We start from the raw sequence: 26,166 nt of genomic DNA, 5'->3' as shown, positions 1-26,166 counted from the left end.
AGTGACTCGCCCAGGGTCACCCAGCAGGCAAGTATCCAAGATTTTCCCCGGAGCCCCCGCCCTGCCGGACCCCTAGTTGTGTCCGGCGGGGCCCGGGCCCAGTTCCCGCTCCCAAGCCTCGGGATCGAGCGATCCCAGGACCCTGTCCCGCAACCGGCCACGCCTCGGGGAAGCTCTTCCTGGCTTTGAACCTCCCAGCCCCTTTCATCCCCGCCTAATCAAAGCGTTTATAGAGCCCAAGGAATCCCACTGGGCGGGGCGGGGCGGGGAAGGGGACTCTGGCTCCTGAGGGGAAACCGAGGCAGGCCCCGGCTGACCGGGATCGGGGAGGATGACCCAAGACCTCTGAGTCACGCCGCTCCCCAGGGTCAGCCGGCGTGGACGGCAGCTGGCTCTGGAGTGGAGCCACCCGGCCGGGGCACGCGGGATGAAGGGGTGGAGGGGGGCTGGGGGAAGTGTGGGGGGCGGACGGGGGGCTTCCGAACCGAAATTACATCGGGAAGGGGTCCGGGAAAGGAGCCGGCTAGAATGGCGTGGCTCTGGGCAACGAGAGGCCTGGTGGCTCTGACCCCGCGGGACAGGTTGGCGTGGCGCCCCGGGGACGCCGCCGCTGCCGCCGCTCTGACATCACCCACGCGGGGGAGGAGAGGGGAGAGGAGGGGGACGCCCGCCGGATCTCGGCCTCGGAGACCTCGCGGCGGCTACTCCCTTTCAGCCCCTGCCCCCCTCCGTCCAACGCCCCGCTACCTCGTCCCTCTCCTCCGTCCTTGGCTCCTGCCTCTCATTGTCCCTGCCCCTCTTCCCTTAGAGAAGCAGCGTGGCTCAGTGGAAAGAGCGCGGGCTTAGGAGTCAGAGGTCAAGGGTTCTAATCCCGACTCTGCCACGTGTCTGCTGTGTGACTTCGGGCAAGTCACTTAGCTTCTCTGTACCTCGGTTACCTCATCTGTAAAATGGGGATTAAGACTGTGATCCCCAGGCGGGACAACCTGATTACCTTGTATTCCCCCACCCACAGTGCTTAGAACAATGCTTCCCTTAACAAATACCATTATTATTATTATTCTCTCTCTCTGCCCCTGCTCCTCTCTCTCCTCCCTCGCTGGCTCCTGCCCCTCTGTGCCCTTGCCCCTCTCTTCTCTCTACTCCTGTTCCTCTCCATCCTTTTTCACTGGCTCTTGCCTCTTACTCTCCCTGCCCCTCTCCCCTCTCTGCCCCTGCTCCTCTCTCTCCTCCCTCGCTGGCTCCTGCCCCTCTGTGCCCTTGCCCCTCTCTTCTCTCTACCCCTGTTCCTCTCCATCCTTTTGCACTGGCTCTTGCCTCTCACTCTCCCTGCCCCTCTCCCCTCTCTGCCCCTGCTCCTCTCTCTCCTCCCTCGCTGGCTCCTGCCCCTCTGTGCCCTTGCCCCTCTCTTCTCTCTACCCCTGTTCCTCTCCATCCTTTTTCACTGGCTCTTGCCTTTCACTCTCCCTGCCCCTCTCCCCTCTCTGCTCCTCTCTCCTCTCTCGCTGGCTCCTGCCCCTCTCTTCGCTGTGCCCCTGTTCCTCTCCCTCCTTCTTTGTTGGCTCCTGCCCCTGTCTCTGCCCCTTTCCCCTCTGGCCCTGCTCCTTTTCTTCCTTCTTCGCTTGCTCCTGCCCCTCTGTGCTCTTGCCCCTCTCTTCTCTGCCCGTTTCTTCTCCCTCCTCCTTCGCTGGCTCCTGCCCCTCACTGTCCCTGTTCCTCTGCCCTCTCTGCCCCTGCTCTTTTCCCCCTCTCTCGCTGACTCCCACCCCTCGGTGCCCTTGCCCCTCTCTTCTCCCTGACCCTGCTCCTCTCCCTCCTCTCTCTCTGACTCCCGGTGTCCACCAACTCCTTCTCCGGCTCAGGGGACCAACTAGTCGGTTCTTCCTCCTCCTTAAGACCGGCCCGGCTCGGGTCCCGGTTCCCTTCCTTGGGGAAATGCCCTAAAGGAAGCGGAAAGCCGGCGGCCGGCAGACTCTCCGGAACCCGATGAAAGGAGAACTCCGGCCCGTGGCCCTCGTAAACTGGTATCGTAAACACCCTGGACGCGGCCGCCCTCCCGCCCGCCGCCGTCTGCCCCTGGGCCCGGCCCGGCCCTGGCAGGTGACCCTGACCGCCCCGAGGGCCGGTCTACGCTGTAGGCCGGGCAGAGCCGGGCCTGGGGACCCGGGGTCTGGGCGGAGGGCACTGGGGGAAGCTGGAACAAGGGAGGAAGAGGAAGAGGACGACGAGAAGGGGAAGGAGGAGGAGGGAGGGGAGGAGGAAAGGAGAGGGGAGGAGGGAGAAAGGAGGTAGGAGAGGAGGGAGGGAGGAAAGGAGGAAGAGGGAGGGAGAAAGACAAGAAAGGGAAAGAGGAGGAAAAGGAGGAAGAAGTGGAGGAGGCGAAGGAGGAGGGAGAAGAGGGAGGAGGAGAGGGGAAGGAGGGAGGAGGAGAGAGGGGAAGGAGAGAGGGAGAGGGAGGAGGAGGAGGAGGAGGGGGCAGGGGTGTCCCTCTGGCCGTCAGGCCGGGCCTGTGTTGCCATGCTACTGGAGTTGAAAGAAGTCGGAGTTACAGGCGTGTCCGGGGGCAGCGCCGGGACCATCCCATGTGGCGGTCGGCAAGGACTACTGACCACACTATGCCCGGGTCCCGGGGCGGCCGGGGGGCGGGGGCTGATCTCTGGAGTGTGGGACCCCCGCCCCGCCCCACCCCCGAGAGTGAAGGATACCGGCACTGACCCCGGCGGAGGGGAGACAGGATAGAGACTCTATTGGTGAAGGATTTGGGGGGTGGGCACGGGGGGGTTCGGGGCCGGGGTGGGGAGATGGATCGGCTCAGCGCACCAGGGAGGGCAGGATTATGGCTTTGCGCTCCACTTCCACGCAGTATTTCTCCGGGAGACCGGCCGCCCTGCGGAGCCAAGACAAAAGAACCCATTAAGCCCTAGAGGACAAAGCACGAGACTGGGAGTCAGGAGGACCGGGGTTCTACTCCTGACGCCTCCGTCTGTCTGCTGTGGGACCCTGGGCGAGTCACTTCACCCCTCTAGACCTCAGTTTCCTCCCCTGTAAATTGGGGATTGAGATTGGGAGCTCTACGTAAGGACCAGGATTGTGTCCAACCCCATTATCTAGTAGCTACCCCAGCACTTAGTACAGTACCAGGCACCTAGTAAGCGTTTAACCAATACCACAGTTATTATTATTACATACTCTTCAATAACCATTATAAATATAAGTATATTTATACAAACATAAATATATGTAATTATAAACATATTATTATAGTTGATATATTGTTAGTAATATAATTGATAATAATAGTAATAGACTGCAAACTCCCTCATGACTGTAAGCTCGTCGTGGGCAGGGATTGTCACTCTTCATTGCTGTATTGCACTTTCCCAAGCGCTTAGTACAGTGCTCTGCACCCAGTAAGCGCTCAATAAATACGACTGAATGAGTGAATGAATATTATAAAAGTGTGAACCCCTCGCAGAGAGGGATGTGTCCACCCTGATTAACTTGCATCTACCCCAGCGCTTAGAACGGTGCTTGGCACATAGCAAGAGCCTAACACGTATCATCATGATTATTATTATTATTATTGAGAAGCAGCGTGGCTCAGTGGAAAGAGCCCGGGCTTGGGAGTCAGAGGTCATGGGTTCAAATCCCGACTTCGCCTCTTGTCAGCTGTGTGAACTTTGGGCAAGTCACTTCACTGTGCCTCAGTTACCTCGTCTGAAAAATGGGGATTAAGATTGTGAGCCCCATGTGGGACAACCTGATCACCCTGTATCCTCCCCAGCTTTTTAGAACAGTGCTTTGCACATGGTAAGCGCTTAACAAATGCCATCATTATTATTATTATTCAAGGGGAAGCGCTGTCACCTCAGCTCTTCCAGTTTCTTCTGCTTGAGCGTGTTCATGCGCTCCCGCCTCTGGGCCGCCTCCTCCTGGAGCCTCCTTCCCTCCTCGAAGGTGGCACTGCGCTCCTGCACCTGCTGCTGCTGGTGCTCCCGCACCTGGCGCCGCAGCTCCTCCGCGTGGGCCCGCCGCGACGCGGCCCGCCGCTCCGCCTCCTTCCGCTCCTTCTCTATCTGCTGCCGCTGGGCCCTGGGGAGGCGGGACAAGGGCAAGGGGCTGGGCTCCGGGGCGGCCGAGGAGGCGTTCCTCCCACTCTCACCGCACGCCCGGACTGCTTTGGGTATGTGTTTGCGTGTGGATCATCCGCAGGTCTGGATTATCTGTGGGTCTGGATCATAGCCCGTTGTGGGCACGGATTGTCTCTTTTTATTGCTGTATTATACTTTGCAAGCGCTTAGTACAGTGCTCCGCCAATTGTCAGCTGTGTGACTTTGGGCAAGTCACTTCACTTCTCTGTGCCTCAGTTACCTCATCTGTAAAATGGAGATTAAGACTGTGAGCCCCCTGGGGGACAACCTGATCACCTTGTAACCTCCCCGGTGCTTAGAACTGTGCTTTGCACATAGTAAGCGCTTAATAAATGCCATTATTATTAGTAGTAGTAAGCGCTCCATAAATATGATTTATTGATTGAATGAATGAATGAAATCCATTGGTTTGGATTAACCACTTGGCCCAGTGCCTGGTGGTTCGTTCTTTCTTTTCTCGCTCTCCCTCTGCATGTGTGTGTGTGTGGGGGGGTATCTCTCCCCTTCCCCCAGTGTTATATGGGCAGCAGAAAGCGCAGATGGGTGGCGGCGGGGCAGCACTCCCAGGGGGTCCGGGCCCCCGATTCCTTCCAGTCGGTTAGACCTGGACAAATCCGAGCTCGTCCCCCCAACCCCTGCCCTGCAGGGTGGGCCTCCCGCTGTTTCCCGGCCCTGGGAGTGTGGCCCTGGGTAGGTGACCCCTGGCAGGGAGGCCTGGGGAAGGGGGTCCCGGGGAAAGCGGGGGTCCGTGACCTACCCCAGGACCCGCTCAAACTCATCGCGGTCTCTCTGCACCTGCACGGCCAAGGCGTGCTCCTTCTGGGCCACCTGCTGCAGCCGGCTGCGCTGCAGTTGCGCGTTGGCCTCCGTCTTGCGTTGCGCCTCTTCCACCTCCTTCTGGCGCCAGGCGCGCTCCATCATCTCCTGGATGTGCCGGGCCCGTACCGCATCCTGGGGAGGGGGCGGCCGGGTGGGGTCACTGGGATGGGGGTGGGATGGGGAAGCAACGGGAGCTGGGCAGGGGGCGTCAGGAGGGTGGCCTCAGCACTGGGTGGATGGGGGGATTGGGAGCAGAGGGCATGGGGGGCAGTGTCAAGAAAGCAAGGGAAACTGGGTGGGGCAGAGTGCTCCACACAGAGTAAGGGCTTGATAAATAATGATAATAATAATTATTATTACGGTACTTGTTAAGCGCTTACTATATGCCAAGCACTATTCTAAGCGCTGGGGTAGATACAAGGTTATCAGGTTGTCGCATGCGGGGCTCACATTCTTCATCCCCATTTTACAGATGAGGTAACAGGCGCAGAGAAGTTAAGTGGGTTGCCCAAGGTCACACAGCCGTGCTTCTCAACACCATCGACTGGTTGATTGCACCACTGCAGATGGGGGCTGAGGAGCAGAGGGAGGAAGAAGAGGGAGGGAGGAGGGACGGGAGGGCAGAAGGAGACCTGTTCTGCTTGAGTGTCCTGAGCCTTCTCCTGCAGCGCCAGGAGCCGCGCTGTCTCCATCTCCTTCTCCTTCCGGATCTTCGCCTGCTCAGCCTCGAATTCTGCTTCTCGGGCCTGGGAGCGAGAGGGGGAGGTGGAGGGGAGCTGACCAGGCTGCCCCCATTTCTGGCCCGCGGATGATCCTCCCACCCACCTTGTGGCCAGGCTGCCTCCTCCCCCTGGGGACTGGAAGCTCCCTGAGGGCTGGGGCTGGCCCTTTCAACTCTTCTGAAGCAGCGTGACCCAGTGGTAAGAGCCCGGGCCTGGGACTCAGGGCAACTATTGCCGAACTATACTTACCAAGAGCTTGGTACAGTGCTCTGCACACAGCAAGCGCTCAATAAATACAATTGAATGAATGAATGGCTCTGCCACCAGCCTGCGGTGTGACCTTGGGAAAACCACTTCCCATCTCTGGGCCTCAGTTTCAACTGCTAAATGGGAATTCAGTACCTGTGCTCCCTCCTACTTAGACTGTGGGACACGGACTGTGTCCAGCCTGATTATCTACCCCACAGCTTAGAACAGTACCTCACAACATAGTAAGCCCTTAAGTATAATAACAATAATAGTAATACAGTCCTCTCCCCAGAGCTCAGCACAGAGCCATCCTGTCACTTTTGATGGAGTCAAAGGGCCGGGCTGGGGCTGGATGTTAGCGAGCAGGGATGTAGGGGCCCGGGGGGTCCCACCGGTGGGCGCCCACCATCTTCCTCTGGGTGTACTCCTGGGCCCGCTGGTCGGCCAGCCGCTCCTGCTCCAGGATCTCCTCCTGCCGCTGCCGGTTGGCCTCGTTGCAGCGCATGATCTCGGCCTGGATCTTCGCTTGCTCCACCCTGCGACGCTCCAGGTCCTGCGGGGTGAAGGGGGGGACTGAGACATCGTCAGGCAGAGACAGAGGGATAGCAGGGGGGCACAGAGACACAGTTAGACAGAGACACCAGAGACACAGTGGTGGGGGCAGAGACACCAGACAGAGAGACAATGGCGGAGACAGAGACACCAGAGTCAGAGAGACAGCGCGGGGACAGAAATAACAGAGAGTGATGGGGACAGAGAGCAGGGAGAGAGAGTGAGAGAGAGAGAGAGACCCCAGAGACAGAGAGGCAATGCGGGGACAGAATCACTAGACAGAGAGTGATGGGGGACAGAGACCCCGTCAGACAGAAAGACAGCTGCGGGGACAGAGACCCCATCAGACAACGGGGGTGGGGGGAGAAGGACAGAACTTTGAGAATGAACCTGTATAGCCCCCACTGGCCCCCTACCGTGGCCCTGGCCATCCCAGACCCTGGGTCCCTGGGTCCCCGGGCAGGCACACCTGCATGTCCTCCTCCTGCAGCCGGTCCAGGTACTGGAGGACCCTCTGCGCCTCCTGCTCCCGCTGCTCGCTTTGCAGCGACCGCTCCTCCAACTTCTTCTCTATCTGTGCCACGATCAGCCGCTGCCCGCTGTCCACCGGCGGGGACCCATGGCTCAGGCCCGGTCCGGGGCCCCCACCCCTACCCCCTCCTCGCCCTGTCCGACCCCAGATTTTGGGGGCGGAGATTCGGGGGTCCTGGAGCACATCCCAGGGGAGGGGGTGGGGGGCTGGGGAAAGGGACTGATTGGTCAGGGACCAGTCTGGTGAGGGAGACCCCCCCCCCCCAGCAAACACACACGCACACACACAGTGCTGAAAGCTGAGAAAGGGACAGCGCGAGGTGGAGACACCATCCGCCCACAAGGAGCTGCTAGCCTGATGGGGGGAGACCGGAGACACACACACACACACACACAACTGCACATGTGCAGGAGATGGAAAGTGACACTAAAGATTGGCCGGGAGGGTCTGGTGAGGTGGCCAGACTACATTCGTGGAGGGGTAAATCTCGGAAGACTCCCTGGAGGAAGTGGCTCTCGGGAGACTTTCAGGAGGGGAGGGTGGCGCTTTGCCCAGGAGGACGGAGAAGGGCATCGCAGACTGGGAGAACTGGCTCGTGGGTTGGTTGGGCGGAGCAGACAGTGCCCGCGGGGGCGGGGCGGGCCCATTTACCGGATTTGCTCCTCCTTCCTCCTCCTGTCCAGCTCGTCCTGCCGCTGCATGGCCTTCTGCCGCTCCACCTCCATCATCCGGTCCAGACGCTTCTCCTCGGCGTCCATCTCCTTGCCGATTATCTGCTTCTCCAGTATCTGGGCATCACGGATGGCGTGGCACTTGGCATTCAGGATGATCTAGCGGAGGGTGGGGAGGAGGATGGGAGGGTCGGGGAGAGGTTGAGGCTTGGCCTTGGGCACCAGAGGGGAAGGACAGGGCAGCAGGGTTGAACTGTTTTCCCCGCTCTAGACTCTGAGCTCGTTGTGGCCAGGGGATGTCACTGCTTATTATTGTATTGTACTTTCCCAAGCGCTTAATACAGTGCTCTGCACACAGTAAGCGCTCAATAAATACGACTGAATGAATGATGATTTGCCTTCTGCTGGTCATAGGACCGTACTACCCCCGGAGGGGTCAGGGGGAGAGAGTGTAGCCTTTGCCCTCAGCTGCTAGGGCTTTGGGAAGGGGGTGAAGTCAGGGGATCAATCAGTCATATTTATTGAGTGCTTACTGAGTGCAGAGCACTGGATTAAGCACTTGGGCGAGGACAATAGGTAGAACTCTCCCACTCCCGTCTGTGTTTTGCCCTGACTTGCCCCCTTTGCTCTTCCCCCCTCCCAGCCCCACTGCCCTTATGTCTGTATCTATAATTTTATTTAATAATAATGATGGCATTTATTAAGCGCTTACTATGTGCAGAGCACTGTTCTAAGAGCTGGGGAGGTTACAAGGTGATCAGGTTGTCCCACGGGGGGCTCACAGTCTTAATCCCCATTTTACAGATGAGGTAACTGAGGCACAGAGAAAGTTAAGTGACTTGCCCAAAGTCACACAGCTGACAATTGGCAGAGCCTGGATTTGAACCCATCATCTGACTCCAAAGCCCGTGCTTTTTCCACTGAGCCAAGCTATTTGTAGTCTCCCAGACCCACAGCCTGTATGTACATATCTGCAATTTTATTTATTTGTATTGATATGTCTTGCCCCTCCCACCCCCGACTGTAAGCTCGTTTTGGACAGGGAATGTCACTGTTTATTGTTCATTCAATTGTATTTATTGAGCGCTTACTGTGTGCAGAGCACTGTACTAAGTGCTTGTATTGTACTTTCCTAAGCTCTTAGTACAGTGCTCTGCACACAATAAGTGCTCAGTAAACAAATACGATTGAATGAAATGAATGAATGAATGAATGAACAGGGTTAGGAGACATGTCCCCTGCCCACGATGAGCTTATAGTCTAGAAGGGGAGGCAGACATTAATAGAAATAAATGAGGGATAGGGACGTGAGTGCTGTGGGGCTGAGCGTGGGAGCAAAACCAAGTATAAGGGCGAAGAGGAGATGAGGGCTTAATCAGGGAAGGCCTCTTGGAGGAGATGGGCTTTCAAAAAGGCTCTGGAGGTGAAAGAGTCCTTGTCTGACTGATAGGAAGGGGTCCCTGCACCCCGAGGAGGGGCGAGGGGGTGGGGTGGGGAGGACTCCATGCTCCTCCATGGGAGCAGCGGGGTTTGGGGGAGGTGGGGAAGAAGGATTCATGGGGAAGGATTAAACATCTCAGAGGGAGGAAGAGTGGTGATCTGATCACTGTTTTAAAGGTGGGGGAAACGGAGGGCCTGACCGGGGTGGGGTGGGGAGGGTAAGTGACATGCCCAAAGTTCCACAGCAGGCCGGGGCACAGCTAGGATTAGAACCCAGCCCTCCTGACTCCCGGTCCCAGGCTCTTTCCCGTGGGCCGTGCTGCCTCTTCAGGGACACCCTCCTTCCCCACCACAGCAGACACATACACATCCCACACCCCCGGGGCACGTGTTTCACCTTGAGCTCATCCACCTGGTCCAGGTGCACTCTGAGGCCCCGCGCCCCCGGGCGACACCTGGTTCATTTTGAGTTTATCTTCCTTGTCCAGGTGCAGTGCGCGGCCCCGCCCCCGCCCCCTCCCCCCCCCGGGCACCTGGTTAATGATGGCATTTATTAAGCGCTTACTATGTGCAAAGCACTGTTCTTAGTGCTGGGGAGGTTACAAGGTGATGAGGTTGCCCCACGGGGGGCTCACAGTCTTAATCCCCATTTTACAGATGGAGGTAACCGAGGCCCAGAGAAGTTAAGTGACTTGCCCAAAGTCACACAGCTGACAATTGGTGGAGCCGGGATTTGCACCCACGACCTCTGCTTCACCTGGTTCATCTCCTTGAGCTCATCCTCCTGGTCCAGGTGCAGCTTTCGGGCCCGCTCCAGGAGGCTCTGGGCCTGCTTCCTGGCCGCCTCCTCCAGGTCGCTGAGTTTCTCGTTTTTCCTCCGCATCACATCATTCTGCTTCATCTCCTGCTTGCGCTGCGCCATCCCGACCTAGGGGTCGACGAAGGCGGGGGCGGGGCTCCCTCAGAGGGACACGCCCCCCACAGGCCAGGCCGACCAATTCATTCATTCATTGATTCATTCAATCGGATTTATTGAGCGCTTACTGTGTGCAGAGCACTGTACTAGGCGCTTGGGAAGTCCAAGTTGGCAACATCTAGAGACGGTCCCTACCCAGCAGCGGGCTCACAGTCTAGAAGGGGGAGACAAACAAAACAAAACATATAAACCAAATAACGTAAATATGTACAAGTAAAATAGAGTAATTCATTCATTCATTCAATCGTATTTATTGAGCGCTTACTGTGTGCAGAACACTGTACTAGGCGCTTGGGAAGTCCAAGTTGGCAACATTCATTCATTCAATCATATTTATTGAGCGCTTACTGTGGGCAGAGCACTGTATTAAGCGCTTGGGAAAGTACAGTACAGCAACAGCCACAATTCCCTTCCTTTCCTTTCCCACGACCCCCCTGCGGGGATGCAAGGGACTCCCAGATCTCTCTTGGGTGGTGGGCGAGGGAATCACCCTCTCTCTTCTCAATCGATCACTTAATCAGTGTACTAAGCGATGGGGTGTCTACAAGCAAATCAGGTCCTATGTGGGGCTCACAGTCTCAATCCCTATTTTACAGATGAGGTAACTGAGGCACAGAGACGTGAAAGTGACTTGCCCAAAGTCACACAGCAGACAAGTGGTGGAGGTGGGATTAGAACCCATGACCTCTGACTCCCAGGCCCGTGCTCTGTCCACTGGGCCATGCTGCCTCTACGATCCCTGTCCACCTCCCTTGCTATGCCCCCCCCCCCGCCCCAGGCTGCAAGTATTCACAGATTCATTCATTCAATCATTTATTGAGCACTTACTGTGTGCAGAGCACTGTACTAAGTGCTTGGAAAGTACAATTCGGCAACAGAGACAATCTTGCGGGGGTCCCTCTCTTCACCTACTATCCTCCCGTGCCCCTCCCTCCTCCCCCCTACCACAACAACCATCAGTGGGGGCACAGGGTTTGGGGGGGGCAGAAGAGGCTACCAAGATTTTGTCCTTCTCAGCCTTGTAGGCCTGGAGCCCAGCTTCCCTCTCCTCCTTGGTCAGGACTCGGGCCGACGACTTGATCCTCTGGAAGTCCTCGGGGCTGATGATGAGGGACTCCCCGGAGGGATCCTCCACCGGGATCCTTGGTGGGCAGGAAGGGGAAGGGGCAGACCAGAGGAGAGGGAGGGAGAGAGAGACACCCAGCACATCAGAGAAGGAGAGAGGCAGCACAAGACAGAGTCAGACCGGGCAAGGGAGAGAGAGCCAGATAAATCAATGAGGCACTGCCTGTCCCCTCCCTCTTTGCTTCTGAGACCGGGCAAGAGAAACGAAGACAGAAGAAGGGGCAGGGCAAGAGACACACACTGAGAAAATCAGTGAACGATGCAGTGGGACAGTCAGAGAGAAAATGACAGAGACAGGCCTGTGAGAGCCGGAATCAGAGACTGAGAGGGGCCAAGAGACAGAAAGAGAATCAGAGACACCGACAGGAAAGTCAGAGAATCAAAGACCCTGGGAGAGACAAAGACAGAATAGGAGAAACAGCGACAGTGAGAGAGACAAAAAGAAAATCAGAGACAATGGGAAAGACAGAGACAGAGTCAGAGCAGTGGAGATAGAGAAAAAGAGAATCAGAAGAGTGACAGAAAGAGACACAGAGGCAGGGAGAAACAAAGACTCTGGGAGAGACAGAAACAGTCAGAGAGAATCGGAGACCACAAAATTGAAAGAGGTGAAGACAAAGATAATCAGAGACAACAAGAGAGACAGGCAGAAACAGAAACACCGTGGCAGAAAAAAAGAGTGAATCAGAGACACTGGGGGAAAGATAGAGACAAATGAAAATAAAGAAAATGAGACAGAGATAGAATTAGAGACTGAGTCAGAGGAAATCAGAGACCCTGGGAGACATATTCAGAGATTAAAACAGACACAGTAAGAGAGACAAAGAGAAATAATCAGAGACGCTAAGAAAGACAGAGACAAACAGAATCAGAGCAGTGGAGACTCAGAAGCAGAGAAAATCAGAGCAGTGCAGAAAGAAGCAGAGAGAATCAGAGCAGCAGAGACAGGGGCAGAAAGATTCAGAGAAGCAGAAAGGGGCAGAGGGAATCCGAGCAGCAGAGACAAGCAGGGAGGGCCAGAATGAGTGCCCCCCTCCCCCGTCCCCACCCCAGACTTTCCCAATTCCATGGGTTTACACGTCATGTGACCCTGGAGCTCAGGCCCACCCACTCAGCATTGCCAACAAGGCAGGGTGACCGCAATGGGGGCCCAGCTGTCCCGCAGAGGGCCCGGGGCGGACTGGGGCTGGGCTCCGGGCGCCAGGCCTACGTGTCCGACTAGGGGGAAGACAGAGGGAGGGCCTCCCCCAATCAATCAATCAATCGTATTTATTGAGCTATTACTATGTGCAGAGCACTGTACTAAGCGCTTGGGAAATACAAGTCGGCAACACATAGAGACAGTCCCTACCCAACAGCGGGCTCACAGTCTAGAAGGTCTGGGGGTCCAGTTCTGACGCCCCACGGGGTTTTGGGTGGCCATTCACCTCGGGGACCCCTGTCCACCTGCCCACTCGGAGGACCGGCCGGGGGCAGGCAGTGGGGGGGAGGGGGGGGAGGGACGCTAGTCAGCCCTGGGGGCTGTGATAACCCCTCTCCTCAGCCCGGCCCCATCCGAGTCCAGGCCTCTCCCAGTCCACCCTACCCAGCCCTGCCACCCTCGGGCCTGCTCCCCCAAATTTCCCCCCCCTAGCCCAGCCAGGTACCCCACGACCCCCCGGGGTGTCGGAGCACGGAGCCCACGTTAATTAAGGCCCCCGACCCTGCTGCCCCACGGGTCCAGCGCCCCACACCTAATTATCGGGGTTACGAGCCGGGGGCCAGAACATTAAAGCGTGGGGGTGGGGGGGCTGAAGTGACCCGCGCCTCGTAAAAGCGGGGTGCCGGGGTTGGGGAAGAAGGGAGGAGGATTTGGGTTCCGGCCAGGACGGGGCGGTTCGCAGCTGAACGCGGCTTCGGAGGGCCCCGGGGCTCACGGTGTCGGGCAGCAGCAAGGCCAAGGGAGGGGAGGGGGCTGGGGTCCCGAGTGGAGCCGGGGGTGGGGTGGGGAAGGGGTCTGGGGTAGCGTCGGGAGGGACAGACTGGGGGACGGGGTGGTCCGAGAGGTGCTGGAGGAATAATAGTAGTAATAATAATAATTGTATTTGTTAAACGCTTACTATGTACTGGGCACTGTACTAAGCGCGCGGGTGGATACAAGCAAACCGGGTTGGACAGAGCCCCAAGCGGCGTGGCTTAGTGGAAAGAGCATGGGCTTGGGAGTCAGAGGTCGTGGGTTCTAATCCCTGCTCCGCCACTTGTCAGCTGTGTGATCTTGGGCAAGTCACTTAACTTCTCTGGGCTTCAGTTGCCTCATCTGTTCAATGGGGATTAAGACCGTGAGCCCCACATTGGACAACTTGATTACCTTGTATCTCCCCTAGAGCTTTTAACAGTGCTTGGCACATAGTAAGCGCTTAACAAATACCATTATTATTATGTGGATCTAATGGTCTCCATCCTCATTTGACAGAGGAGGGTACGGAGGCCCAGAGAAGTAAAGTGACTTGTCCAGGGTCACACAGCAGACGAGTGGCGGAGCCGGAAATAGAACGACTGAATGAATGGATGAACCCAGAACCATCTGACGCCCAGGCCACTATGCCACGCTGCGTGGATGGGGGTGGGTGAAGGGAGAGGGGTGTTTTTAGGGAGAGGAGGTCGGGGAGTTGGGGGGGGGTGGAAGAAGTGTTTTCAGGAAGGGGCGAGGAGATATTTCTAGGAAGGGACGGCTTGGGGGGAGGCGGGGAAGTGTTTTCAGACGGGAGGGGTCGGGGGTCCCGGCATGAAAGCAGGGAGGGAGGAGGTCGCGCCCCGGGGGGAGGGGAGGGGCGATGGGACCTGGAGTTGCCAGGGGTCGGTGCTGAGCTAGTCCAAAAGCAACCCAGCTCGTCCCCCGACCCCGCTCCCTCTTCCTCCAGCTTCCCTGGTAATCCCCCCCTCCCCGCTTTTCGCCCCCGGGAGCCGAGAACTGAGAGCCGAGTTGGCAGCAGTTTCGGATTCTAGACTGTGAGCCTGTTGTTGGGTAGGAATTGTCCTTATTTGTTGCCGAATTGTATTTTCCAAGCGCTTAGTACAGTACTACAGTACGGTAAGCGCTCAGTAAATACGATTGAATGAATGAATTCCTGCCGTCCCGCAACGAGCTGACTCACCCGCCCCTTTCCCTGCCCGGGGGGAGGGGGTGGGGCAGGGGGCGGTCAGAGACTGGGGAAACCAGGCAGGAAGAGACGAAGAGAGTTAGCAGGGACGGAGAGACAGCGAGGCAAGCAGTGAGAGAGAGAGAGAGAGAGAGAGAGAGAAAAGGAGAGGTAGATAGACGAGAGAAGACGGGAAGGGGCGACAGAAGAAGAGACGAGAGTCTGAGAGTGGAGAGACAAGAGACAGAGAGGGGAGTCCTAGAGACAGAGAGAAACGAGGGGCAGAACGGAGATGAGAGAAGAAACAAGAGGCAGAGGGGAGAGACAAGGGATAGACAGAGAGGAGAGAGAAAAAACGAGAGAGAAAAGAATAACAAAAGACAGCAGAGATGCGGGAGATGAGGGGCAAAACAGGTGAGAGACAGGAGAAAGCAAAAAGAGACAGAGAGAAAGGAGAGATAGAGAGAAAGGAGAGATAGAGAGAGAGAAAGGAGAGATAGAGACACAGAGGAGAGAGAGAGGAGAGATGAGGGACGAAATAGGAGAGACAGGAATAGAGAAAAGAGGAGACCGAGAGACAAGAGATAGAGAAAAGAGGAAAAGAGACAACAGAGGAAGAGAGAGAAGAGTGCAAGAGACAGAAAGAGAGAGAAAAAAGACAGAAAAGAGAGACAAGAGACGGAAACAGAAAGGAGACAAAGGAGATGCAGGACAAACCGGAGGCCAGAGACAGAGAAGAGAGATGGAGTCAGAGAGGAGAGTAAGAGTCAGAGAGAAGACAGACAAAGGACAAGACAGGCAAGGGCAGGAAAGAGAGACAGAAGAGGAAAGGGGTAGAGCAGAGACAAGAGACAGAAACAGAAAGAAGAGAGACAGAGACAGAAAAAAAGAGACATGAGATGGAGAGAGACCAGAGACAGGCAGAGGCCAGGAACAGGAAAGAGAGACGGGCTCGCAGTGGGGACCGGGAGGGCTGGTCAGCCCGAAGCATTGTGGCTTAGTGAACAGAGTCTGGGCCTGGGAATCAGGAGGCCCTGGGTTCTAATCCCAGCTCTGCCACGTGTCTGCTGTGTGACCTTGGGCAAGTCATTTCACTTTTCTGGGCCTAGTTACCTCATCTGTAAAATGGGATAAAAGTGCAAGCCCGATGTGGAAGAGTGACTGTGTCTGACCTGAGTAACTTGTATCTATCCCAGCTGTTAGAACATTGCTTAGCACATAGTAAGCCCTTTACAAGTAGCATTATTATTATTGTTGTTGTTGAGAGAGGCAGAGCTGGGAGACAAGAGACAGAAACAGAATGACAGAGGCAGCAAAAGAAACAAGAGATGGAGAGACACCAGGGACAGAACAGAGGGGAGGAAACAAGAAAGAGAAACAGAAGAGAGAGAGAGAGAGAGTGCGGAAAGACAGAAACAGAGAGATAGTGGCAGAAAAAAGGAGAGAGAAGAGCTAAAAGCAGAGAAAAGAGACGTGAGAGAGCCGGGCGAGGGTCTCCCTGCAGTCCAGGGACGTCAGTGTTTGGGGGTTGGGGGGCCAGACGGCTACTCACACGAGGTCTCGGACCAGGTCCCGGGTGATGAGCCGGATTGTGTCCGGTTTGCGACCCCAACCCAGTGCGGAGGTCGTCTTGCGTATGGCCCGCTGGTCTCTCAGGAGCACGATGGGGCTGTGGGCGCGGGACCGGTGGATGGGCTATGGTGACACAAAGAAAGCGGGGGTCGTACTCGGGGGATGGGGTGGGGGGCAACCCTGGGTCCATCCCGGGCCTCCCGGGTCGGGGAGGGAGGCAGTCCGTCCCGAGCTTTAAAATTAACAACCCGGGTCCCCGCGGGAAGCGGTTCGGTGTTGGGAGGGGAGATCGAGCCTGAAGCAAGAGGGAAGCAGATTAGACCTGTGGGATGCTCCTCCGGCCCTGAGGCAGGGGACTGGCCGGACAGGCCTTCGGGAGGCGGAGGAGGTGCGGTGCTGCCCCCTGGTGCCCGAACCGGGCGCAGGCCCAGCCGATGTGTGCCATGGGACTCGTCTGCCCCCTACTGGCCAGAAAGGTCTGCATGGGCGGGGGGGGCTTGCTTTGTATAGTATTTAATAATACGTGAGGTAATAATAATAATAATGGCATTTATTAAGCGCTTGCTATGTGCAAAGCACTGTTCTAAGCGCTGGGGAGGTTACAAGGTGATCAGGTTGTCCCACGGGGGGCTCACAGTCTTAATCCCCATTTTACAGATGAGGTCACTGAGGCCCAGAGAAGTTAAATGAGTTGCCCAAAGTCACACGGCTGGCAACTGGCAGAGCTGGGATTTGAACCCATGATCTCTGACTCCAAAGCCCGGGCTCTTTTCCACAGAGCCACGCTGGTATTTATTAATAATAATAATTGTCTCTGTTAAGCGCTTACTATGTACTAGGCACTATACTAATTATACTGATCATATCCTATACTAATAGTATATACTATTATACTAATTATTACTAACTAGGCGCTATACTTATAATTATCTATGTGCTAGGCATTAGACTAAGCATTGGGTGGATACAAGCAAATCGGGTTGGACACAGTACCTGTCCCATGTTAATCCAGGCACTGGACTAAGCGCTGGGGTAGATACAAGATAATCGGATTAAGCATTGGGTAGATACAAGCAAATCGGGTTGGACACAGTACCTGTCCCATGTTAAGCCAGGCACTGGACTAAGCGCTGGGGTAGATACAAGATGATCAGACTAAGCATTGGGTGGATACAAGCAAATCGGGTTGGACACAGTACCTGTCCCATGTTAAGCCAGGCACTGGACTAAACCCTGGGGTAGATACAAGATAATCAGGCTGGACACCCAATTATTACTATTATTATGACACAGTTCCTGTCCCACATAGGGCTTGCCACCTTAATCCTCAATTTACAGATGAGGGAAATGAGGCACAAAGAAGTGAGTGATTTCCTCAGAGTCAGACGGCAGACAAGAGGCAGAGCTGGGATTAGAGAAGCAGCGTGGCTCAGTGGAAAGAGCCCGGGCTTTGGAGTCAGAGGTCATGGGTTCAAACCCCGGCTCTGCCAATTGTCAGTTGTGTGACTGTGGGCAAGTCACTTCACTTCTCTGTGCCTCAGTTACCTCATCTGTAAAATGGGGATTAAGACTGTGAGCCCGCAGTGGGACATCCTGATCAACCTGTAACCTTCCCAGCGCTTAGAACAGTGCTTTGCACATAGTAAGCCCTTAACAAATGCCATTATTATTATTATTAGAACCTAGGTCTTTCAAACTCCTAGGCCCATACTCTATCCACTAAGCCATGCTGCTTCTCTGGTAGGTCTTGCTGCTTTGTTAAACCCCTACTATGTTATAGGCACTATAACAAGGGCTGGGATAGACGCAAGATAATCAGGTGGGAAACGCTCCATGTCCCACATGGAGCTCACAGTTTTAATCCCCATTTTACAGATGAGGGAACTGAGGCCTAGAGGAGTGACTGATGAGGGAACTGAGGCCTAGAGGAGTGACTGGCCAGGGTCACACAGCAATCAAGTGGTGGCGTTGGAATTAGAACTCGGGTCTTCTGACCCAGGCCTGTGTTCTATCCATTAGGCCGCGATGCTTCTCCCTTTGGCTCTCTGCCATCACCCACTGGCCTGGTGGGGGTGGGAAGGGGGTGGAGACAAGAAGTTGGTAGGGGCTAGAGGGGAGCGGGGTGAGACTCTGCCGTGGGGTGGGGGTTACCTCGGCGCCCCCAAAGAGGCTCTCATCCACCTCGGAGCTCACGGCCTTGGTGCGGTAGCGGGTGCGGGTCTTGGACCCCGAGGAGGCGCTGGAACTGGGCACTCCCGACGCTCTGGACTAAGGAGGAGGAGGGGAGATTTGTTGCCGATTTGTAATTCCCAAGCGCTTAGTACAGTGCTGTGCACACATTAAGAACTCAATAAATACGATTGAATGAATGAATGACATAGGGGTGCGAGGGGCAGAGGGGGGGGTTCACATCCAGAGAGAGAGAGAGGGTAAAACTCACCTTGAAAATCACCCCTCTTCTCTCTACAACCCAGCCCACATACTTCGCTTCTCTAGTGCTAACCTTCTCACTGTGCCCCAATCTCATCGGTCTCACCACTGACGCCTGGCTCATGTCGTGCCTCTGACCTGGAACGTCCTCCCTCCTCAAATCCAACAGACAATTACTCTGCCCCCCTTCAAAGCCTTATTGAAGGTATATCTCCTCCAAGAGGCCTTCCCCAGGCTAAGCCCCGCTTTTCCCCACCTCCCACTCCCTCCTGCATCACCCTGACTTGCTCCCTTTGCTCTCCCCGGGGTGATTTCCACCCCCAGGAAAAGTCTGACCCCTCGTGTTCTCTACATTGTGATCATTTATGGTTTCACTGAATCTTGTATTTTACATTTTTGAAAAAGGGTAACTGCTGCCCACACACAGAAGCAGACATATGTTCACACACATGCCCTTTCTGTTTGAATATGCCACCAATGATGATGGGATCTGAATCATGTGGGAATAAACATTATTTCTTGCTGTGCTGGTAGGTTTGTCCCTTCAAAGCCCTACTGAGAGATCACCTCCTCCAGGAGGCCTTCCCAGACTGAGCTCCCTCCTTCCTCTCCCCCTCCTCCCCCTCTCCATTCCCCCTGCATTACCTCCTTCCCCTCCCCACAGCACCTGTATATATGTATATATGTTTGTATACTCTATTTTATTTGCACATATTTATTCTATTTATTTTATTTTGTTAATATGTTTTGATGTCTGTCTCCGCCTTCTAGACTGTGAGCCCACTGTTGGGTAGGGACCATCTCTTTATGTTGCCAACTTGTACTTCCCAAGCACTTAGTACAGTGCTCTGCACACAGTAAGCGCTCAATAAATACGATTGAGTCCCCCATGAGCCCCACAGCACTTATGCATATATCTGTAATTTTATTTAATAATAATAATAATAATAATGGTATTTGTTTAGCACTTACTATGTGCAAAGCACTGTTCTAAGCGCTGGGGGAGATACAAGGTGATCAGGTTGTCCCACATAGGGCTCACAGTCTTGATCCCCATTTTTCAGATGAGGTAACTGAAGCCCAGAGAAGTTAAGTGACATGCTCAAAGTCACACAGCTGATAAGCAGCGGAGATGGGATTAGAACCCATGACCTCTGACTCCCAAGCCCGTGCTCTTTCCACTAAGCCACGCTGCTTCTATTTTATTTTATTTATTTTTATTTATCTCGACTGATGTCTATCTCCCCACCCAGACTGTAAGCTCATGGTGGGCAGGGAATGTGTCTGCTTATAAGCAGCCTGGCCTAGCGGAAAGAGCCCCATTTTGGGAGCCAGAGGTTGTGGGTTCTAATCCCAGCTCTGCCACATGACAGCTGTGTGACTCGGGGCAAGTCGCTTAACTTCTCTGTGCCTCGGTGACTTCATGTACTTCCCAAGTGCTTAGTACAGTGCTCTGCACACAGTAAGCGCTCAATAAATATGATTGAATGAATGAATACGATTGAATGAATAAAATGGGGATTAAGATTGTGAGCCCCACGTGGGACAACCTCATACGCAGTATCTACCCCAGAGCTTAGAACAGTGCTTGGCACATAGTAAGTGCATAACAAATACCATTATTATTATTATTATTGTTGTTGTTGTATTGTACTCTCCCAAGCGCTTAAGACAGTGCTCCGCACACATGGAGAAGCAGCCTGGCTCAGTGGAAAGAGCACGGGCTTTGGAGTCAGAGATCATGGATTCAAATCCCGGCTCTGCCAACTGGCAGCTGTGTGACTTCGGGCAAGTCACTTCACTTCCCTGGGCCTCAGTTCCCTCGTCTGTAAAATGGGGATTAAAACTGTGAGGCCCCCCCCGGGGGACAGCCTGATCACCTTGTAACCTCCCCCAGCGCTTAGAACACTGCTTTGCACATAGTAAGCGCTTAACAAATACCATCATCATTGTTATTATTATTACAGTAAGCGTTTAATAAATACGATTGAATGAATGGATGAATGAATGAATTACTCTATTTATTTATTTATTTATTTTGCTTGTACATACCTATCCTATTTATTTTATTTTGTTGGTATGTTTGGTTTTGTTCTCTGTCTCCCCCTTTTAGACTGTGAGCCCACTGTTGGGTAGGGACTGTCTCTATATGTTGCCAATTTGTACTTCCCAAGCGCTTAGTACAGTGCTCTGCACATAGTAAGCGCTCAATAAATACGATTGATGATGATGATGATGAATCCCTCTGCCAACAACGCGGCGGCCAGGACAGTGCCGTCCCCGCTACCCGGGGCCGTCGTGGCTGCTCCCGCCCCGAGGTTTGTACCGCCTTAGGGTCTAGACTCCGAACCGCCCATTTAGGGTCCCATTGTCTGGGGGTGAGATGGGGGGCAGGGGGCTGCCCGAAATGATCTCTGGAAGCACTCTGGAATCAAATTGGGGAGGGGCGATCCCGGGGACCCCCGCAGGAAGATGGGGGGAAGGAGCAGGCCGAGAAAACTTAATCTGGGGAAACCCTAGTTAGGAGAAGTGGGGTGGTGACTTCTTGCTCTGGGCAGGCTGCCGGGGACACAGGGAGTAAACTACTGGGAAGTGGGATCAGGGCTCTAATTCTGTTTATTCTGACGGTTTTGACACCTGTCTACATGTTTTGTTGTCTGTCTCCCCCTTCTAGACTGTGAGCCCGTTTTTGGGTAGGGCCCGTCTCTATATGTTGCTGACTTGTACTTCCCAAGCGCTTAGTACAGTGCTTTGCACACAGTAAGTGCTCAATAAATACGATTGAATGAATGAATGAATGAATCAGGGCAAATCCCGGGGGTAAAGGTCAAGCGGGAGAAGCATTGTGGCTCAGTGGAAAGAGCCCGGGCTTTGGAGTCAAAGGTCATGGGTTCAAATCCCGGCTCTGCCAATTGTCAGCTGCGTGACTCTGGGCAAGTCACTTCACTTCTCTGTGCCTCAGTTACCTCATCTGTAAAATGAGGATAACTGTGAGCCCCCCGTGGGACAACCTGATTACCTTGTAACCTCCCCAGAGCTTAGAACAGTGCTTTGCACATAGTAAGTGCTTAATAAATACCATCATTATTATTATTATTATTAAGCGCTCAATAAATACAATTGAATGAATGAATGGCACAGGCTAGGTTGTAGAAGGAGTGTGGGAAGGTGGGTAGGAGGGAGCAAGGAGGGAGTGTTTTAAAGCCAATGGTGAGGAATTTTTGTTCGATGAGGTGGTGGATGGGCAACCACTGGAGTTTTTTTGAGGAGTGGTGTGACATATCTTCTAGACTGTGAGCCCACTGTTGGGTAGGGACTGTCTCTATATGTTGCCAACTTGTACTTCCCAAGCGCTTAGTACAGTGCTCTGCACACAGTAAGCAGTCAATAAATACAGTTGATATCCTACGTGTTTTTGTAGAAAAATGATCCGGGCAGCAGAGTGATATATGGACACCTGACCACATGTTTTGTTTTGCTGTCTGTCTCCCCCTTCTAGATTGTGAGCCCCTTGTTGGGTAGGGACCATCTCTAAATGTTGCCAACTTATACTTCCCAAGCACTTAGTACAGTGCTCTGCACATAGTAAGTGCTCAATAAATACAATTGAATGAATGAAAGAAAGGCCCAGCTCTCCTGCTCCATGCTAATGCTCTGGGCAGCCCTAATAATTGTGGTATTTGTTAAGCGCTTACTATGCGCCAGGCACTGCACTCAGCACTGGGGTGGATACAATGCAAATCGGGTAGGGGACAGTCCCTGTCCCACGCGCTTACTATGTGCTGAGCACTGTCCCTGGCTCACACTAGACCCTCTAGACCTGTAAACACATTATGGGCAGGGAGTGTTTGCTAATACTGTTGTATTGTACTCTCCCAAGTGCTTAGTACTGTGCTCTGCACATAGTAAACGCTCAATAAAGTCGATTGATTCATTCATTCATTCCCTGCTTCTCTTTTCTCCCATCTGTAAACTTCAGTCTCTCTAGACTGGGAGCTCACTGTGGACAGGGAACGTATCTGCTAGCTCTGTTGAATTATGCTCTCCCAAGCCCTTAGTGCAGTGTTCTGCACATAGTAAGCGCTCAATAAATATCATTGAATGATTGATTGATCTTTAATGGTATTTGTTAAGCATGCACTATGTGTCAAATGCTATTCTAAATGCTAGGGTAGGTACAAGTTAATTAGGTAGGACACAGTCCCCATCCCAAATGGGCTCACAGTCTAAGTAAGAGGGAGAACAGGTATTCCCATTTGACAGTTGAGGAAACTGAGGCACAGGTCACATGGCAAGCAATTGTCAGAGGAGAATTAGAACCCAGGTCCCTCTGACTCCCAGGCCTGTGCTCTCTTCACCAGACCCCACTGCTTCTCTGATTGATCGATTGATTGACAGCACTACTATCCTTCCCGTCTCACAAGCCCGCAAACTTGGTGTCATCCTTGACTCTGCTTTCTCATTCATTCCTCACATCCAATCTTTCACCAAAACCTGCCGGTCTCACCTCCACAACATCTCCAAGATCAACCTTTTCCTCTCCATCCAAACCACTACCTTGCTGGTTCAATCTCTCATCCTATCTCGACTGGATTACTGCATCAGCCTCCTCTCTTATCTCCCATCCTCCTGTCTCTCCCCACTTCAGTCTATACTTCACTCTGCTGCCCGGAACATCTTTGTGCAGAAACGCTCTGGGCATGTTACTCCCCTCCTCAAAAATCTCCAGTGGCTGCCTGTCAACCTACGCATCAAGCAAAAACTTCTCACCCTCGGCTTCAAGGCTCTCCATCACCTCGCACCCTCCTACCTCACCTCCCTTCTTCTCCTTCTCCAGCCCAGCCCGCACCCTCCACTCCTCTGCCGCTAACCTCCTCACTGTACCTCGTTCTCGCCTGTCCCGTCATCGACCCCCCCCAGCCCACATCCTTCCCCTGGCCTGGATTGCCCTCCCACCACACATCCTCCAAGCTCACTCTCTTCCTCCCTTCAAAGCCCTACTGAGAGCTCACCTCCTCCAAGAGGCCTTCCCAGACTGAGCCCCCTTTTCCTCTCCTCCTCCCCATACCCCCTGCCCTACCTCCTTGCCCTCCTCACAGCACCTGAATATATGTTTCACAGATTTATCACTCTATTTATTTTACTTGTACATATTTACTATTCTATTTATTTTGTTAATAATGTGCATTTAGCTTTAATTCTATTTGTTCTGACAACTTGACACCAGTCCACATGTTTTGTTTTGTTGTCTGTCTCCCCCTTCTAGACTGTGAGCCCATTGTTGGGTAGGGACCGTCTCTATATGTTACCAACTTGTACTTCCCAAGCACTTAGAACAGTGCTCTGCACACAGTAATTGCTCAATAAATACGATTGAATGAATTAATGAATGATAGACTCGGGGGGTGGGGGGAGGGCAGAGCCCATGGGGAGGATCTGGTGGGGTTGGAGGGGATGGGGCCTGGCTGGATCAGAGGGAAAAACCCTCAATTCCAGGTGGCCTTCCGTGGGCCTGGCTGGTCTGAACTGGAGCGTCCGGGTGTGCGGTTTCCATGATGTCACCGCAACACCTGTCGGGCGAACCAAGACAAAGGCCGGTCCTTCCCAGCATCTCACCCCCCTGGGATCTGATTTCCTCTGAGTCTCCGGGAGCTGCCCTTCACCCCTCCGCTTCAGGTGCATCCCATTCCCTCCGCAGGAGAAAGGGGCTCTGACCCGCCCTTGGGAGTCGGGGATCACTGACACTGTTGGGGGGGGGGGGGCCTGGGATGCAGGTGAGGGAGGGGAGCAGGGAGAGCTGGAGAGGGGGCTGTGGGTATAGCCCAGCCTGGTCACTCCCGAAGCCCAGGTCGGACTCGGGACTTGCCGCTGGTCGCTCCAGGCCATAAGTCCAATATTTCAACCCAACCTTTCTCCCAAGCCCCCCCCACCGAGCCAGGCATGTGATCACACTAAATATACCCCCAAAACCCTCCACCTAGGCTCAGGTTCCTTCCTGTGCTCCCCAGATCCGTGTCTCCCAAAGCACCCCCCGGCCCCACCAAAGATCCCTCAGACCCTTCTCGGCCCCCCCAAGACCCTCTTCCAGGCAAAGTTCCTTTCTGTGCCCCCCAGATCTGCGCTCCCCAGCCCATCAAGGATCCCTCATACCTTTCTAGTGCCCCACCAAGGCTCGTCCTCTACCCAGGCCCAGGCTCTTTCCTGTACCGCCCAGATCTGTGCCTTTTAATGTTCCCCCCAGCCCCACTAGGCATCCCTCAGATCTTTCTAGTGCCCCCCAAGACCCTCTGGCAGCAGCCCCCCAACTCGTGTCCCCCACCTCACCAAAGATCCCTCGAATCTTCCCTATGTTCCCCAAACTCCCTCAGCATGCACAGATCATCCCCTTCCATTGCTCCCTCAAAGCAGCCACCAGTATCCCCCAGACCTCCCAATAATAATAATAATAATTTTGGTATTTGTTAAGCACTTACTATGTGCAAAGCACTGTTCTAGGCGCTGCGGAGGAAACAAAGTGACCAGGTTGTCCCATGTGGGGCCTCACAATCTTAATCCCTATTTTACAGATGAGGTAGTGACTTGCCCAAAGTCACCCAGCTGATAAGCGTTAGAGCTGGGATTTGAACCCATGACCTCTGACTCCCAAGGCCATGCTCTTTCCACTGAGCCACGCAGCTTCTCTATACTTCCCAATGCTTCCCATATTCCCCTAGACCGATGACCCCCCACCCCTTGGCCCCTCCATGCCCTCCTGAACAGATTCCCAGCCTCACTCCCTCTAGAAATCCCCCAGACCCAGCCCACCCCCACGCCCCTATCAAGCCTCACCATCGCCTCAGCTGCCCGGATCTGTTGATCCGTCACCATAGCAACCTAACCCCCCTCCTCTTCCTCTTTCCTCCCGAATCCCGGAAGTGGCGGGCCCTTCGGCCTCCCCCCGCCCCCGCAGCCAACCAGACTTGGCTTTCGGCCCGCGCCCGTTGCTATGGATACCGCCCCCCCCCCCAGGCCGTTCTGGTGGTCGGTCCTCAGGGGGTCCCGGGCACAAAGAGACCCAAGGAGGGTGGGTGTGTGGTCCCCTATGCCCACTCCAAAAGCTTTCTCCACCGCCCCCCCCCCCATCGTGCTGTGCAACCCCAATCTCCTGCCCTATCTGAGTTAGCTGGACCCACTCTCTCTTGGAGAGAAGCAGCGTGCTCAGTGGAAAGAGTGTGGGCTTTGGAGTCGGAGGTCATGGGTTCAAATCCCGGCTCTGCCAATTGTCAGCTGTGTGACTTTGGACAAGTCACTTCACTTCTCTGGGCCTCAGTTACCACATCTGTAAAATGGGGATTAAGACTGTGAGCCCCACGTGGAGCAACCTGATCACCTTGTAACCTCCTCAGCGCTTAGAATCAATCAATCAATCGTATTTATTGAGCGCCTACTGTGTGCAGTGCACTGTACAAAGCGCTTGGGAAGTACAAGCTGGCAACATATAGAGACAGTCCCTACCCAACAGTGGGCTCACAGTCTAGAAGAACAGTTAGAACACTGCTTTGCAAGTAGTAAGCGCTTAATAAATGCTATTATTATTATTATTATTGGAGCAGAGAATTGGGGGACCCCTGGGTGGGGTAAATCCTGTTCTGTGTGTCTGTGGGTGAGGGGTTCTGCCCTCCACAGGACCTTTTCCCCCGGAGGTAGGCGACAATGGAGGCCCGAGAGGTTTGGAGTGGGGAGGAGGAGGGAAGGGAGGAAAGCAGGAGGAGCGACAGACGGGCTGGACAGAGCCCAGGGGGCGGGCCTCGGGGAGGAGGGAGGGTCCC

General features: G+C 54.4%; 1 protein-coding gene across 1 annotated transcript; it reads right to left on the bottom strand.

Moving 5' to 3' along the window:
* Positions 1-2,769: 2,769 nt before the first annotated feature.
* Positions 2,770-25,225, bottom strand: CFAP45 (cilia and flagella associated protein 45). The gene is made up of 12 exons (XM_038768855.1): positions 25,187-25,225; positions 18,080-18,196; positions 15,909-16,051; positions 11,110-11,254; positions 9,894-10,064; positions 7,677-7,855; positions 6,963-7,092; positions 6,348-6,494; positions 5,603-5,716; positions 4,909-5,102; positions 3,868-4,092; positions 2,770-2,887 (listed from the first exon to the last, which is right to left on the bottom strand). Exons 1-12 carry the CDS (start codon positions 25,223-25,225, stop codon positions 2,812-2,814), a joined length of 1,680 nt encoding a protein of 559 aa, XP_038624783.1. The 3' UTR covers positions 2,770-2,811.
* Between the last annotated feature and the right edge of the window lie 941 nt (positions 25,226-26,166).

The sequence above is a fragment of the Tachyglossus aculeatus genome, chromosome Y4 (assembly GCF_015852505.1).
Source record: "Tachyglossus aculeatus isolate mTacAcu1 chromosome Y4, mTacAcu1.pri, whole genome shotgun sequence".
In the NCBI taxonomy this organism is placed as follows: domain Eukaryota; kingdom Metazoa; phylum Chordata; class Mammalia; order Monotremata; family Tachyglossidae; genus Tachyglossus; species Tachyglossus aculeatus.
Note: the sequence above shows the minus strand (reverse complement) of the source record. Positions and strands in the feature narration are given on the sequence as shown.